Genomic DNA, 18,138 nt, shown 5'->3' on the forward strand with positions numbered 1-18,138 from the left:
AGCATTACTTTTCAAGTTCGGCACGAATGACTATTAGCCTAAATGTGTTACTAAATGATTTGAATGTATTTTTAACATTGTTGTATTTAAGGACTGTATTTGTGTGTTATTTTTAAATTATTTGTTTTATGTGGTGGACAATATTGGAACGTGACATTGGAAATATTTATTTTCATTTTTACTATTTAATTTATTTTACTATTTATTTTGTTTGGCTTTTATTTATTTCATGCAGTTGCACTTATTTAATTTATATTAATTCATAGTATGAGTCCCTGATTATATGTTGCATGTTCTCTTGTTGTTGTTTTTGTTGTTGTTTTTTTAGACAAAAAATGGATGGATTTATAGCGTTTTGAAAAAAATATAATTAACTTTGAATTTATCATCAACAATATTGTTGTTTGATTTAATAATAATTTTTCATGATGGTGATGGTCTCGATCTCCAGAGAAGTGTCTCCTCTTTGCCGTCTTCCGTGTGTCCATGGCGTAAAATGAGGGCGTGGGGGACGCGGATACTTGAATATATAGGGGCGTGTTATTCTAATGACGATCGTTTTCAGCCGCGGCATTTATCAAGGGCAGGTATTGCGTACACCTGGTTTTCAAAGGTACGCACAGCTTCATAAATCAGGCGGTGAGAGGAGTGTAAGCATAATCTTACGCCAACATATACGCCCGTTTCTACGCAAGAATGATAAATGAGGGCCAATAAGTGGTAAAATCATGTCTGACCCATTCCAAATGTTTTCCGATATATTGGGCATCTTATGAACCTATCTTACTCATCTCATGCGGTTCCCTTTTCATATAATCAACATAGATGAAATAAAAAAATAACATTATATTATTAAACATAAATATGAAACGTATGTTTAAGTTTTTTTTAACTTATATTTAAGCATCACTCCGCTCCGCTTTGCTCGCATGCTGTGTAGCCTATTCATGAATGTGTGTGTGCATGTGTTGGAGGGGTGCCCATCACTACTTTTGAATATCGTTATCATTATTGAATTCATTTTTTTTTTTCATGCATATGTAGTGGACAAATTGGTCTTACTTATTAGAGGTTTGACACTTTACTAAAAATGACTCTGAATGTATTACTAAATAACTTATTGAATAGCTATTGATATCATTACTATTTTCAGGTTCTGCACCAAATGACTATTAGCCTAAATGTGTTACTTAATTTAATTTATACTAGCTTATAGTATGAGCCCCTGATTATATGTTGCATGTTCTCGTTTTTTTTTTTTTTTTTTTTTTAAGACAAACCATACATTTTTGGAAAAAATGTATGGATTTATAGCGTTTTGAAAAAAAATGATGGATTTATAGCGTTTTGAAAAATAAATAAATTAACTTTTAATTTATCATAAACAATATTGTTGTTTGATTTAATAATCATTGTTCAACATGTTCAGACTGAGCCAATAAAACATTTTAACAGGATAAATTGAATATTCACAAAATGTGTGGGTCTAGGTAAAAAATGTAATTTTCCTGAAAACTATTGAAATGGATTTATAGCGTTTTGGAAAAGAACACCTCACTTGTTCATGTACGATCACTTAATGTAATTGAATTCTATTTATGCAGATTTTTGCTAAGTGCTGTATTATTTTGCATACCTAAAGAGGAGAGAAAGATGATATTTTGTAATTGGATGCTTGAAGGAATATTCCGGGTTCAGTACAAGTTAAGCTCAAACAACAGCATTTGATTTCCACAAAGGACAATTTCTGGTTGCCTCTCAATCTGGGTTGCAATGAAGTACTTCCAATGGAAATCAATGGGGGCCAATCTGCAAATGTTAAAATAACCCACTTAATTTGTTGAATTGTGAAAACATTGCATACCAATGTTTTTTTGTTTTTTTTTACAACTTTATTGCCACGCGAATGCAGTGCTGTAAACACAAATGTCCTAAACTAACTGTAAAAATTATGATTTAAACAGTTTCACAGTTCAAATAATGCACACATCTTAACAGAAAAGTTACTATGCACGTTTTTATAAAATTATAAGCTTTACATTTCTGTTTTTAAATCCCCCCAAAATTTGCCCCATTACTTCCAATGTAAGTGCCTGACTGAAATCTTGATTTTTGCTTCGACTTCTTTAAAAAAAAAAAAAAGATGAATCTAAATGATTGTGTGAGCAAGTCAACATAATATCACAGATTAAGCTTAAAACTGGAATATTCCTAAGAACAGGCCACAGCGCCCAGTGTGGTAAAAATCTTTTATTTCTCAAATTTGTCTTTAACCATTAAGACCTTTAATTTATTTTCAGAATAAGTGTTCAACTTAGTAGGAAAAGTTAATATTGAACATCATGAATATTCATTAGCGAAAAGAGCCAATAAAGCATGAGGGTGTCTAATTTCAACAAAGGGATTTGCACATGGAAGGTAATGAATCAAAAAAGACTCATATGGGAGATGAATGCTTCTGTTGTTGATCTTAACAGATGTTGTCTTAGCGACATCGCCACAAAAGCCAGACACCTCTTGCTGAGAGTGTTTTTAAAAGTCCCACTTAAGCGGTTCTTATAGCCCATATACATATAATGCTAATAAATTATTTAAACGGGTAGCCTAGTTCTCCTAAAAATTAAAAGTCTGTCATGATTTACTCACCCTCAATTTTTTACAAACCTTTCTGAGTTTCTTTGTTCTGCTGAACATAAAAGAAGATATTTTGAAGAATGTTGGTAACCAGACTGTTGATGGTAGCCATTGACTTCCATAGTATTTTTACTTCTACAACAGAAGTCAATGGCTACCGTCAACTGTCTGGTTACCAACATTCTTCAAAATATCTTCGTTGTGTTCAACAGAACAAAGAATCTCATACAGATTTGGAACAACTTTAGGGTGAGTAAATGATTACAAATGTATCCTTTTAATGCTTATTTAGTATTCAGCTAAAAGCACAAGTAATTCCTTCAACAAAGTACAAATAAGACTATTTCAGACAAATTGGATTTTAATTTTTTTATTATTATTATTTCTCCTCCAAATGTGGAGTTAAATTATCGCCAAAAATTTATCTCAGTTTTTCTATTGTTGCAGTTCTGATACATCTGGCCTGGACTGAATCTTGCCAACTCAGTAAAGTAAACTGCAGTGGTTGCATACTATAAAAATAGACAACTAATTTAATGGTAGACTATATGAATAAACAAGACAGTGATATTTGCTCATTTAGACCTAAGGCTGAGAATGGTTAGCTGTGTGGTGGCTGAAAGTGCAGAAATCTAAAGTAGTTTTTTTTTTTCTAAAGACTTTCTAATCTAAAGACAAGTTTTTTTCCGTAGTAATGGGTGCCTGCTGCTCTTTCTATCCCTATCACTCTGACACTCCTTTACACACTTTGTTTTTACCCCACATTTAAAGTGGCCGTTTTGGAAGTTGTTTAAGAAGCCACATGGACTCTTTTCGAAAACTTAGTGAGCTGTCTGCTGCCTACATTGGCAGCTGTCTTCTAAGGCGGCATTCTAACTGAAATGGAACCTCATAAGTGACTAATTTGGAACGTTCTGCATTGGCAGCAACTCAGTGTGCTATACAAATGGCACATAAAATGCACAAAAGACTATTGATTTCAATAGAATTTGATGTGGGCATGTTATTTTACCTAAATATTGGGTTAAATAGATCATTTTAATTAGATTTAAATGTATTTATCAGTGCTTTTCAGCATTACATAGTTAATGTTTCAGTGCACTATGGGAGAGCTTCTATTACCCTACATGGGTAACTCACTAGATTTAGCAGTATTTTATATTGTGAAAAATGTATATTGTAATATTAAATTTGTATCTGCAATAGGGCTACATACTGTTCTATTTATTTATTTGTATATTTTTATTAGTTATGTCGTATGTCTTGGAGTTTTATTAAACTTCCTGTTTCCTACTCTGTTTGCCATTTTTGTACGTGTCAGGGATCCATGTTATGTTTATTTATTTATATTTGCACCTTTAAAATTACATAAAAATGACAATAATAATAATAAACAAAACATAAAATATAAAACAAAATAAGACAAATATTAACAATTTATATGATGTGCAGGAAGAGTCAAAACACCCCAAAAGGGCTTGACTTTTGTTTCTTACATTAAAACCACAGCAGTTAGATCCATATCTCTGCCTGCCTTCTAATTAAATTTGTTTTATTATTATTTATTTATTTAAATTATTAACACAATTTTATTTTCCACAGACCCCCTTGTTCTACAAGAAACTCTTGAAACAACCTGAAAGAGTATAGATGATGCATACAGTGATAGTCGGTGGAATTGCTCAATGACACAGAAATGGTTTAATGTTTAAAATATGAATTAGCAGGGTGAGGTTTCTGTGGGGTGTACAATTATTGAAGCATGGTGGTGCCTCATAAATAGTGTAACTCAGTGGGACTTAATGACTGCTGCTTTTTAATGGGGTTTAACTCCACTCGCTGTACAGATCTTAACACTTTACAGATTCCACGTCCTGAGCTTGAATTGATCTTGTAACCATTGACTTTGGCACAGGGTTGCTTTCTATTGAACACTATATCTACTGCTTTATGGGAACTAGTCTATAACAGCAACTGGCTAGTCATTAGCTGTAGGATGCCTTTACGTCAGTTTGTAAGTTCAGGCAAAAGTCGATTGGACTAAATTTGCATTCAAACAATCATTGGGTCTGCATTGTTTTTCATAGAAGATCTTTTGAGACCGATTGAAGATAAACAATGTTGCCATCTAATGGTTGTTCTTTTTTTTTCATTTGATTTAAACACTAACAAGGAAGATAATAGTGGTAGAATAAATAGTGGTCTTCAACCTTACAGAGGGAATCAAATTGTCCTTGATCCTTTGAAGTCTTATACAGTGCACTATGAAAGCTTTCTGTAACCTTCAGAACTTAAAGCATCATCCCCAGTTAATAAAGACAATTCATTGAAACTAAGTTATATATTTGGTAATATGCTTTATATATTGTGCATTAATGTATAAACATTTATAAATGTATTATATAATATATAAGTGTATTTATAATGATAATGTATCTATTAATTAAAAAATATAAAGGTGTGTAGAATATACAATCTCTCATTGGATATAAGGGAAACATTCAATTTCTCACCCTTTCAAATCCACATAGAAACATTCACATTATTGACTTTGAGTTTGGCTTAATCTCAGAGCTAAAAGGATGAAAAAGAAATGAAAATTCAGCATTTGTTTCCTTTGAGAAGTTTATTCTCTTTGAGGCACAGTATGTTGCTTGCATTGGATAAATGTGATTAAAGGCCTCTATGAGGAAACATTATTGAATACTTCATTTTTATATGAAAAGCTCTCTGTTCAATCACTGGAATATACCAGCATTACGATGTATGAGAGAACATCTTTACATCTCCTTGAGATATCAAATAAGCTTGACTTAAAATTACTATAAATAGTAGGCTACTTTTGAACTAAAATTTAAGGGTCAGAGTTTAAGGGTCAAACTTTGTTTGAAGCGCTTCATCATAGAGTGATATTTGTGTTTATTAATAATTCAAATATGCAAATTACAGTGCATGCAGTAACACTCTTCTTGTGTTTATTGTCCTTCTGAGGCATCTCGTTGCAGTTTGTTATTGTGTTCCGTAGCTGCTCTCGTTCCTTTCGACAGATTTATTAGAGCTGATCAGTGTCAGGTAATAAAGGAAAATAAAATAATAAATGAGAAATAATGCCACAACTGATTCATAGTGACGCGTCTCGGAGGAAGCAGATCGCAGATCATTACGCCTGAGATGCTGTGCCGTCTCACTTTAATTTAGCCAGTGCTGAGACGTGAATCGGTGTGCATAGTGATTGTACAGAAGAATGTTTAATGAATGAAAACTGGGAGCACATCAAACTTAGTGTTTTTCCACCTTTTCCATATCGAAGCGGTCTATAAATATGGCTCCTCTCAGCCAGGTGCTTGTTAATACAACCCTCATATATGAGAACCCATCGTTTTGTGATATCTCAGTCTGCACTCCGGCAACGACTCCGGGAGAGATTTGGTTTGTTTAATGGAATCGCAGAGTAGTTGGTAAAGAGAGAGCTGATGGAGGAGGCAGGTGAGCGCAGCGTGTTTCTGTGTCGTCTTTCATGAGGAGATTGAAGCGTTGTTTGAAGGCTGTTTATCCGGATGTTTCCTCTGTTTTGGAGGAGCAGAGTCCACAGAGGCTTCTTAAAGGGCTGCAGCGAGCCGAGCTGAAAGCTGCCGAGTGTTGTTTACTACATTACCCAGAGTCCCTAAGGACCGGCTTCTGTGCTGGAAAACATCAGATGGTCTGGGACTCGCACCTTTGGTGGTGACAAGAGAATGAAACGATGACGCAGTGTTAAGAGGAAAGAGACAAAGCCTATGTGTTTAAACAAAGACTCTGAAAGTTTGGCGTGTCACCGCTCATTCAAGCGCTGCGGTGTCAGTGTTTAGTTGAAAGCCTTTACGTAGACTTTGAAAACACTTTAATGCCAAATTCACTGAGAGCAACTATAGTGAGAGTTTTTTTTTTATGACCAACATCATTAATCTTAATGTTAAGGATGTATTCGGGCTATGTTTTTTATTTATTTTTTATATCTATTTAAACAAAAGTAAAAGTAATAAAAAGTGGCCAGTGGCTATATCCAAATTCATTATTGTTTGAACATGTGAATAAAACAAAGCGCTTTTTTTTTCAAAGCACAAATGTAAAACACAGCTCTGACAAAAGTATATTCTGTATAGTCAGTGATGTTTATTGTACTTGTTACTAACAGACTCAAGGCTCTTATATTTAAAAGCTTATATCATTATTTTCATTTTTAAAGCAGCCCTTGTAATGCATTAAGAAAACATGTCTCACTGCAGACCAATTTTGTGCATCTAGCTCCAAGTTGTGTAGCATTGTGTGTAGAAAATAATTATTGCTGTCTTTTTATCAGTCTAATTCCAGAGGTATTTTTTACCATTAATTTTACCACACACAAAAAAAAACATACACATGTTGCGTTTTCATGTTTTATGGGGGGATAATGACATAATGGTTTTATACTGTACAAAATGTATTATCCCCTTACACTAACCCTACCCATAAACCTACCCATCACAGTTTTCCTCATGGGGACCAAAAAATGTCCCCACAAGGGCAAGGATTTCGGATATTGGTATCTTTGTGAGGATATTTTGTCCCCATAATGTAGGATTTAGCAGCCCACACACACACACACACACACACACACACACACACACACACACACACACACACACACACACACACACACACACACACACACACACACACACACACACACTCACACATAAACAGAATAGTAGCATTGATTAATAACCTCGGAGCTTGTGGTAGGTCTGCCTTGAAATAATTATGAATGGTTTAAAATCAGTTTCTCTATGGAGAAAAAGAATGGGATTTTTTTTCTTCTGAAACCAGACAGTGCTCAATTTATCACCACAAATGGCTTTGTGCAGATGGATATCAATTACAATTGCTAAGATATGACAAACATTCACGACTCTTCTCCACTGTGTTGCTCTTTCGCACAGCTAATAGAAAATACTCAAATACAGAGTGACTGATGTGCTCGTCCTTTATTTTGTCTGACAGTCTTCGGATGTACATCTGTATGAATAGATATGACTGTGTCTGACTCTGAAGCCCTGTGGTGTGCTCTTATTAGTTATCATGCATGTCATGGAACTGCTATAATCAGCACCTAAGGGCTGACACTGGGTTCAAGGAGCTCAGTTATTGCTCAGTCATGGCTTTGCTGTCGGTGTCAGGTAGAGGAATCGTTCCCCGATGAAGACCGCTGCAATGCTTTGACCCTTCCAGGTCATCGGAATTTGTCTTCTGTTTCTGCTGCTGTCAACTTTTTGTTGGCTCACTTTTTTGATTACTACTTCTTTTGTACTGTTACTTCAGTGCAGACATTGATAATTTTTCCATTTTTATATGGCACTCGCGATGGCTTTTACTGGGATGAAAAGTCCATGTTTGATGGTGGGCAGATGAAAGCTGGACACCACACCTTCACCCAAACCCTTCATCAGAATCAAGCGTTCCTTCTCTCACTCTCAGACTCTCTCTTTTCTCTTTGAAAAGCTGACTCATCAATAACAAATCGTTGCGACTGAATTAGTCATTTGTCTTTGATGTCACCGTGGTCACGGCGAGGCACTGTGTGCATACCAATCAGACACTATCTTGGCTTCTGTCCACCCTGCTGCAAAGCCAATTTTCTCTTTTTACTACAACAACCTGCTGGGAGAAGGTCGTCATTATGTGGTACTTGATGAAAGAAGTCATAATTTAATTACACACATCTAAAAGGTCTCTAACTCTCTAAAGGACAGTGTGCCTAAAAGCTATTTATTTGGTTTTCTGTGATGTATTGAACATGATTGTTGTGAATTTTGCTATAGAGTTTTGTGTTGGGAATGCTGTGGAGTTTTGTTTAAATTGGAGAAAATGCAACACTCATTCATGAAGAAATCCAACTTTATTGATTAAAAAAAAGTGTGACGTTTCGGCCAGTGTCAAGGCCTTCATCAGACAAAGCAGTATGTGATATTGTTGCTCTTGATCTCTGATGAAGCCCTTGACAATAGCCAAGACATCAGCCGTTTTTAATCAATAAATTTGGATTTCTTTAAGAGTGAGTGTTGCACCTTTCTTAAATTTACATATATTTTTGATTTGTGGTTGCACCTCCTCTTTTGTTGGTAGAGCATCTCTTTTAAATTTTTTTTTCTATATTTTGCAGAATATGCCACCCTTTACCTGCAAACATTTATGAATGTATAGCTCTCATCAAGTTTCTTAATACATACACAATCATTTTCTTACTGTGCAGTCAATGCAACCAATATTTATTTTGTTTATATTTTCATTTTCATAATTTTCACATGTGTGTGTGTGTGTGTGTGCGTGCGTGCGTGTGTGTATGTGTGTGTGTCCAATATATATTGATATATATATATATATATATATATATATATATATATATATATATATATATATATATATATATATTGATTGAAAAATATATATACAATACAATCAAAAGGTTATGCACATTTTAGGCTATGTTCTAACTTTTCAAACAAACAATAGTCCTTATTTCATTTTTTTTTCATTTTTTTTATAGAATCCATGAGTTTTTATTAATGGCTTTTACAGACTTCATTTATTAAGTTCCCTTACTCAAATGTAACTGCCATTGTCTAACAGTGGAACATGAACATGAACATGACATGTTTCTTTGTGTAACATTACACATTAACATGATTTCCAATGTCTTTGCCGTGTCTTTGCAGGGTTCCCTGGTCAGAATGGCTTTCCTGGGCCCTGTGAACATAAGTACTGTGGTTTGGGGAAGCACTGCGTGGTTGACCGAGAAACAGGTGAAGGAGAATGTCAGTGTCTGGATCGCTGCAAACCACATTACAAACCTGTGTGTGGATCTGACGGCAAACTCTACCAGAACCACTGTGAGCTTCACAAAGCTTCGTGTATGGTCCATCAGAGAATAACCATCATGCACAGCGAGGAATGCTTCTACAAAGGTATAGAACCAATATAATCTGTTATGGTATATTGTCCATCATTGTCCAGCTGCAGCTGCATGAGTACTTTTTATATTAACTGCACACTTTTTATATATAAATTAATACTTTTTTTCAGCAAGGACGCATTCAATTGATCAAAAGTGATTGTAAAGACATTTATAATGTTACCAAAAAAAAAAATCTGTTCTCAAATAAATTCTGTCCTGTTGAACTTTTTATTCATTAGAGAATCCTGAATTGTTTTCAACATTGATATTGATCTTAGAATGATTTCTGAACTTTCATGTGCCACTGAATACTTGAGTAATGATGCTGAAAATTCAGCTTTCCCATCACAGGAATACATTACATTTCAAAATATATTCAAATGGAAAGTTATTTTAAATTGTAATAATAATTCACAATATTACGGTCTTTACTGTATTTTGTTTCAAATAAATGCAGCCTTGGTAATAAGCATACGAGACTTTTTTCAAAATCATAAAAAATGATGTTTTAGTATTGAAGTGTTTGTGCTTTATTTGCTTGCTGCAATCATCTTTAATTGTTTAAAGGTTTTGTAAATTCTGAAAATGAGTTATAAGAACAGCACATCCTGATGTGTGCAGCAAGGCAAAGGACATGTATTTGACAAATTGATTTTCCAAGAAAGAGAGAGGCTGTTTTGGTTTGCATATTCACGATTCTCTGAAATGATGTCCAGCTCTAATGGACTAGTAATGGCCACTAATGAATGGAACGTCCATATTATGTTGTGCTTGTAAAATCTGATTTAGAATTAGGAACTTAACTTTCTTAAACCAGGATTCATTTAGAAAACAGTACAAATATCAGTTGTTGCTCATTTGGATGATTATTGCTGTTCTACTGGCTAATTTATTGGAAGATTAATTTTTGGATAAGAACCAAAGTTATTGAGAGAACTTATCAAATGTTCCAAAATAGTTGGTATATAAAAGATTTCAAAACAATGCCGAAATTGTACATTCCCATACCACTGTATATCATCACTTTTTGGGTTTTTTTGTCAAGTTCACTAAGCCCTGACAACCCTGATGCAATACACCACCCTAACTACTTGTGCAGGAAAATTCTTCAAACTCTTAATTTCTCCACTTCCACATTCTGACCAAGAAATCAAACCTCTAAACGCCCTCTCAAATCAAATCTCAGTCAAAGCATTTGGTCATCATATGATGATATTGACTTGCTGAGGCCAATCACTGTAAGTTTGGGGAGCCAGAGAGATTAATGGTTAGTGTAAAATAGTTGATTGTCCTGCAAATCTGTTTCACAGAAGACAACACAATGACGGATTAAAAGATTGCCCTCTAAAGATTAATTTTTTTGTTTGTCGTGCAGTTACTTAACGCTATTGCAGGATATTTGTCTAATTCGTTTCGTTTTATCTTTTAGTTTCAATAATGTAAGTGGTTTTAGAAAACGGTTGGTTTGTTCTCCTCAGTTGAACATTTTAAATATTAAACTGTATAAAGTTGATAACTAGAGAGATGATTGGATTGGATAAGTAGGCGTTCTAATTATCAGAATTGTATCAAATAGGTCCTAATGGTTTTCATAACAGCAGGTGCACTCACAGCAGAGTTGTTGTACTTATTTTCAGGAGTTTTAAGAGCTTTAGGGGAAAATGTTTATGTTCTTATCATTCTGGAAGCAAAATAACATTCTGTACTGGTGACTATTAAATTAACTTTAAGCATTGTGTTTCTTTGTTTTTTTCCCTTTTTTTTCTTTATTTCTCTCTCTCCCTTTAAATGAAAACAAGTGTAGAGCATTCAGAATTAAATCAGATTCTAATGTGTATATATATTAAATAAAAAATATTGCAAATTAATTTAATATAGACATTTCATTTAATATATTAGAGCTGCACGATTCTGGATAAATTGAGAATCCCGATTTTTCAGTGTAAAATGGAGATATATATTCCAATTGGGAAAGAAAAATAAACATCATGCAAGATATATTCTCTGAAAAAAAAGTCTTGTTTCTCAGGAAAATGTATTTCGCCTACAGATATTTGGATGTTTGTTTGTTTGTTTATAAAACAGTAAATGCATTGGATTTGATTGGACTACAGGTACATCTAATGTAAACATGTATAGATCAGTGAATGCAGAAGCATTTGTACCTTTTCATAATTAAGTAGACTGATTACTGTAAGTACAAAAATAGTGTTTGTCTTCTTTATGTGTGTAGAAATCAGTCATCTCTGCGCTAGTTGCACACAGCAGTGCCCAATTAAGTGCCAGAGTCTGCATACTATTCTTCTTTAATGCTTCATTTATACTCCACATTTCCTTCGCTGTGCCACTCCAATATGTTTTCCTGTCTCTCAGGGCTTTTGATTGTCTGGCTAGGCGGTGTTTACAAATACTGATATTGTCGGAGTCTAGTGATTTGGGGCCTGTGCATACGCCAGAGCAAATTAACCAAAAACAGCAGGATGAAAGCTTCACAGAACATCTAGAGACTGCTGATTCTTCCCAAACTATGTGCTGACCAGGGCAAAAGATGAGAAGTAGAAGGGTAGATGCCATAATGCTAAGTAATAAAATATCACAGAACATATGCTTTAGGCTGCAGAACTTCCATTTCCCAGTGGGAAGGCGGTGAAGGAGTTCTCTCTAGCCAAGGAAGAGGTTTCAGATTTTGTGTGCCTGTAGGGCTATATGGTTTGGCATGAGGCGGTGGGTTTGGATAACGATGGGATGCAATCTGTTGGGTTGGCAAAGCAAACTGTAAATGCTTTTCTAATTGCTATCACACATTCGAGCCCAGCAGTACATCTCGTGCAATTACAAAGCATTACTTTCATAGGAAACTCTTTTGTTCAGAGTTGCCGTACGGGACACCCACCGGTGACAAGGGGCCTGGCCCATCACAACATTACATTTGTTAAAAAATTGTTTTTCAAAGTTGTAAATAAACAATAAATTTCAGTGTTTCTACTTCAGAATTTCATGATTAATGTAATGTTACTGGTAGTTTGTATGTAATTAATTGTGAACCATCAATCAATCAATCCATCCATCCATCCATCCATCCACACCAGTTATTTCCCCACCAGACTGACACTTTCTAAATGACAGAAATCTACAAAGATGAACAAAAATCAGAACTGAAAAGTATAAAAAGGAAGCCGTGTCCGATAGATTTAAGTTGGACCCCCAAGATGTATGGTATCCTGCTGCTCCTGTTTATTACATTAAACAAAGGAAAAAATATTATGTGACAAAGTTTAAAACTTTAAAAGTATTTATGACGAATAATCATCAGACGTCTCAAAAGACAGCTTTACTGTCAGTAGGAGCAAGGGAAAAAGTTTCCTTTTTTGCCGCGTTGACTGTTAGGGAAAAATATCCCCCCATTAAGCTTTCCTCTGTCTGTTAAGCTTCAATTATGTCCCTTATTCCAGTGACTCACCCGCCACATCACTATTTGCACTGGGGAAATTAAATGGCTCTTTCAGAATTCTGCACTTTGCTCCACACACTGTGTAAGTTTGAGTTGTTTTGAAGATGATATATTCATCTCATTCTTTTCTCCCCATTACTTCAATTTCTTTTATGAGGATGAAGAGTTAATGACGCTTGTGGTCTGTCTGATGGAACTCCATTCAGCCTTCAGTCAGTCTTCCGCATGTCTTGTGTTTTCGTGTTGAGCCGAAAATAACAGCATACAGGTTTAAAACAATATGAGGAAAAAAATAAGTGAATCGTCCTTTTTCTGGTTATTTATTACATTTAACATTAGAGTGGCTACAAGATATTTTAAAAAAAAGTGCTTCCAGTACAATAAGAGAAAAAAAAAAAAGAATGTATAATTTTTCTGTAATGACCCAAACGAGGTGCGAAAGCGCCTCAACTTCAAACAGCATCTAAATAAGTATGGCATGAGTGTATTTAAAACAAAACAAACAAAACATTTCTGAAAATACTTATTGGGGAGAATTAATGAAGGTGTCTGTTTTTAAAGTCGGTGCGAACACATCAGGGAACAGGCCAGGGAAGGCAAATGTATCATCAGTGCATACTCATTAGAGTAAATCAAGTTTCCCTCTCTGTTCCTCATGGCCTTAGTGTTTTTTCTTTTTCTTTTCTTCTTCTAATTCTCAGTTTATCCCGGCCGTTAAGCCATGTCTCAGGCTCCAACAGGTAGTGCGGTGCCTAATAGGCTCATTAGCAGTCTGAGCTGCAGTAGGAGGGATGTCCAGGGTGGGTCTCTCTCAGACACCACAGCTGTCCCCCAGGGAGAGAGAGAGCTTTAATTAGATGTCACACTGCAGACTCTCTCAATACTCTCTGGTACAGGCTGTCACTCGAAACAACTGACATGTCTGCTCAGGTGCACCAAGCCATGTGTGAATTCAAATATTTCAATTCTGTGATAATGTAGTTGGGTAAACAGGTTTTATTTTGCAATAAATATTGTAAAAGGGTCAATTATATAAATGGGGGTCAAACAATAAAGAAATGGAAAACTATTTTAATACATTTGAGTGCACATCATCTCCATCATGTTTCTAAAAACATGTTAAATATATTTGTAAAAAGTGTTATTATTTGTACTTATAAATCATGACTATCATTATAATATTAGGAAGTCATCACATGCTCATCTAACAGTTGTATTCAAGTCACTGTATGTGTGCACTGAATTTGTAGTGTATTTCTGAAGAAATGAATAGACAAAAAAGTGACCAAATGTGCTTCGTATTACTGACTGAATAAAATGTTTTAGATTTTACACTACCCTTCAAAAGTTTTGGTTCTGTAAGATTTTCAAAAGTTTTTGAAATATTTTTTGTATGTTTTCTATTTTATTCTATTTTAATGTAATGTATTCCTGTGATGGCAAAGCTGAATTTTCAGCATCATTACTCCAGTCTTCAGAATCAGATGATCCTTCAGAAATCATTGTAACATATGCTGATTTGCTGCTCAAGAAAAAAATATTATTATTGAAAACAAAATGTTGAAAACAATGTTGACAAATACTTTTGTGGAAACCATGATACATTTGTTAAGATTATTTAATAAATAGAAAGTTCAGAAGAACAGCCTTTAAAATAAACTTTTTTACTGTCACTTTTGATCACCAAAAAAAATCCAAATCCCAGACTTTTGAACAGTAGTGTCTCCACACTTTTATCCTACTTCCATCATGACTTAACCATAACATTTAGTAAATTTGAAGGAACTCACATTTTAAGTCTATCAGTCTTTTCTAATTGTGAGCAAAATGAAAAAAAAATTCAAGGAGCTTTTCCATACGACCACATATTATTGTTTTAATTATTATTATTTTAATAAAAATAAATATCTAGTAATGTATATAAATAAATAAAATATTTATAAATATTGTGTCTGTTCCTTGAACAATGGCTTCAGAAGACACGGATTATTGCATGCAAGTTATATTTTTGGTGTTTTATGTTGATAGATAAACTATAAACTGAATAAACATCTGTGTAAACATTATTCAAAATTATTATTCTAGGATCAAACGTGGTTCACGTTGTACCATCCCAAACTTTACAGCTTCCAATTTTAAGAAAACAGAACTTCTGTCAATACAGTTCAAGACTGATGTCTACTGTCAAGAGAATTGACATCCTTTATGAAACTAGATGTTTGAGCTATAAGATCCACTTTACACAGAGCCAGACTGTTGCAAGAATCAAGAAATGTTATGATGTGTAAACAACCTTACACCCCTTTGACCCAACTGTTTATTTTCTGGTATAGAGCACTGTTTTCAATAGTCAAGATTTTAGGAAAAAATAGCATAGATGAGATGCACTGTAAGCTGTACTCAGATTTTAATTGCTCAGTAATTCTAGTGAAGCTGGGGAGGTAAAGATGAGGTCATGCATGGCGGAGCTCCAGGAGGTGTGATTAAACGTTTCAACCCGCCCCCGCGGGATTATCTGATCATCCGCATGCAGCGTGCGCAGGATTAGAGCAGCATCACAATCACATCTGCACCGAAAAGGGAACCTTATTAAGACCCTAAAGTCATGAATGTAGACATCTAAGCACAAGGTTTGATGCTTTGTTTGGTGCAGCTTGATGAAGATGGTAATTTATTTTCATTCTATAAGCTATTTAGTGAGAATATAATTAGAAAGTCAGCTACAGTCAAAGGACAGATTTTGGTTTTTCAGGCTTGTTGGGGAAATTGACAATTTTAAAGAAAATCTTACCAACCATAAACTTTAAAATGGTAGTGTAAAATATACAACTATAATTATGCTTCCCTTTCAGTCGATAACGTCGGACGTAGTCGACGCGACTGAAATGGGATCACGCTAGGGAGCCTATCATCTTCGAGTACTATTGAACGAGCCAATGTAATTGGCGTGCGTGATTCGCATCACACACTCCGCCCCCGCGGCGCGGGTATAAATACGGAAGTGGATGCACGCACTAGTTGCCTTTCGCTTCGGAGCCGATCGTTTGATGTCTCTGAGAGTGCTGTTGTCTACAACGAGCGAGTGTGTCGGTGTTCTTCAGGAAGACTCTCCCAGTGCTGGTGTTCTACAGCGCGAGTGCAGCGGTGATCGCGAGCTTTGAGCTCTCAACTGCTGTTTTAACAGCAACAAATTTCTAAATGTTTGTGTGTGTTGATGGCTGGTTAGAGGGCGGAAAAGTGAGTGCTTCACTGTTTCAGTTCTCTGTTCAGTGTTGCCGCGGTCATTTCCCTGTGTGCTCCGGCACTGGTGACGGTCCTATTTTCTGAAAGAGCAACACGGGTGCGTTTGCGTCTTTTTCAAGATGTCATTCCGCCCGTGCGTTTCTGGGTGCGGTCGTTCCCTGTCTCTCTCTGATGGTCACAACTGTTGTGTCACGTGTTTGGCTTACAGCACGCTGAGACAGCTTTTGTGGACAGCTCATGTTTTCACTGTGGGAACATGACTGTCGCAGTGTTGAGGGCGAGACTCGCCTTCGTTCGCGGAGAGCGAGTCCCCATTACCATGCCCCACCCTCGGGTGCTGTGTGGGATGGGTGACCGGAGGATAGTGTTGGATGTCCCGCCCGGTAACCATTCCCTGTGGGCTCCTCACTCCTCCCTTCCACTGCAACCACTGGAGCCTCCTGTGTTCTCTGCTGGTCCATCTGTAATGGGTGGGCCAGCGGTTTCACTCGGGGCTCCCCTGGAGGACAGGACGCCGATTGCAGCATCAGAGGGTGAGCTGACTTCTGGAGATGATGACTCGGCTGCATTGTCTCCCTCCGGGAGTTCAATGTTGCCCGAGCCGGATCCAGAATTATCAGCTATGCTGAAACGGGCCGCCGAGGCTGCCGGGCTCGAGTGGAACCTCCACCGTGTCCCGTTCAGTCTCGGTTGGAATCTGGAGTTTGGTATCTTGGGGCGGGCCGCGCTGGTTCTCAGCTCGCCGCCCCAGTGCCTTTCTTTCCCGAAATGCATGGAGAGCTTATCAGGTGGTGAACAGCATCTTTCTCTGCCAGAAACTGCCTGAATAGCTTTTCCCCCTCATTACCCTTGATGGAGGAACGGTGAAGGGTTGCGAGGTGTCCCTCCATTGGAGCGGTCTGTCGACACAGGTGCACCTGTGTCCGGCGGCCGCTGCCTTTTGGGGGGATCCTCGTCTCCCCCCTAAGGCCTGTGAGTTTCATCCGTTCCGACGGGCAGAGCTTACAAAGCCTGTGGGCAAGCCCCTTCCTCTTGCGTGCCATGGCGTTGCTGCAGGCTAGGGCACCCATGGCATGCACGAGGGTAATCCAGACCGTGCGCTCATAGGTGAGCACCGCACTGCATCCGACCTCACCCTCCGGGGTACGGGTGTCGTAGCGTGCGTGATCGGTCTGGCGATGTCCACCTTGGTGGTCCAGTAGCGCCTTCGTTGGCTCAGCCTGGTTGGTATGGCGGATGCGGACAAGGTTCGGTTCCTGGTCTCCCCAATTTCCCAGGTTGGGCTGGTCGGCGACGCGGTGGAGAACTGCATCAAACAGTTCTCTGCCGCTCAAGCGCAGACGGAGGTCATCCGGCACATCCTGCCCCGGTGGCCAGCTGCTGCCTCCACCCGCCGCCGGTGGCAGCTCCTCCGCCTGCTCGTCGCCGTGGGCGTTCTCCGGCCGCCGCTCCTGCTGGCCCTCCGCAGCAGCCTCCACCCAGGCCTCAGCAGGGAGCCGGCCGCAGTAGAGACGCCCAGCCCGCTCCAGGCGCTGCCAAGCCAGGTGGCAAGCGACAGCGAAAGCATTCCGGAGCGGGCCGCCCAGGAATGGATGAGATGCTCTTGGAGTGGCACGATCACTCCCTCCCCCCGGGTGAGGGCCGGGTGGAGCCTTTGTTTGTGTGTGTGTCTGTTCCGCCGCTGGCTCCCTAAAAAAAAAAAAAAAAAAAAAAAAAAAAAGCGGAGCAAGCGGTACCCACACTTCAAAGAGAGAGCAATTTCATCTGTTCCTGGGTCCCAAGAGGGCCAGTCTGGCGGGTGTGACCCTGTATAGCCTTACACCCCTCAGCTCCCCCTTGG

The 18,138-nt window shown here is 37.5% G+C and overlaps 1 protein-coding gene across 2 annotated transcripts in view; it reads left to right on the plus strand.

Moving 5' to 3' along the window:
• fstl5 (follistatin-like 5) overlaps positions 1-18,138 on the plus strand; it is a 173,642-nt gene that overhangs the window by 50,851 nt on the left and 104,653 nt on the right. For both annotated transcript variants that reach the window (XM_077247697.1, XM_077247698.1), the window contains exon 4: positions 9,366-9,614. In XM_077247697.1, the coding sequence (XP_077103812.1) occupies positions 9,366-9,614 (249 nt within the window). The remainder of the gene's footprint in view (positions 1-9,365; positions 9,615-18,138) is intronic.

Source organism: Siphateles boraxobius, unplaced genomic scaffold (genome assembly GCF_051911475.1).
Source record: "Siphateles boraxobius isolate OS27281-9 unplaced genomic scaffold, OSU_SipBor_1 3, whole genome shotgun sequence".
NCBI lineage: Eukaryota > Metazoa > Chordata > Actinopteri > Cypriniformes > Leuciscidae > Siphateles > Siphateles boraxobius.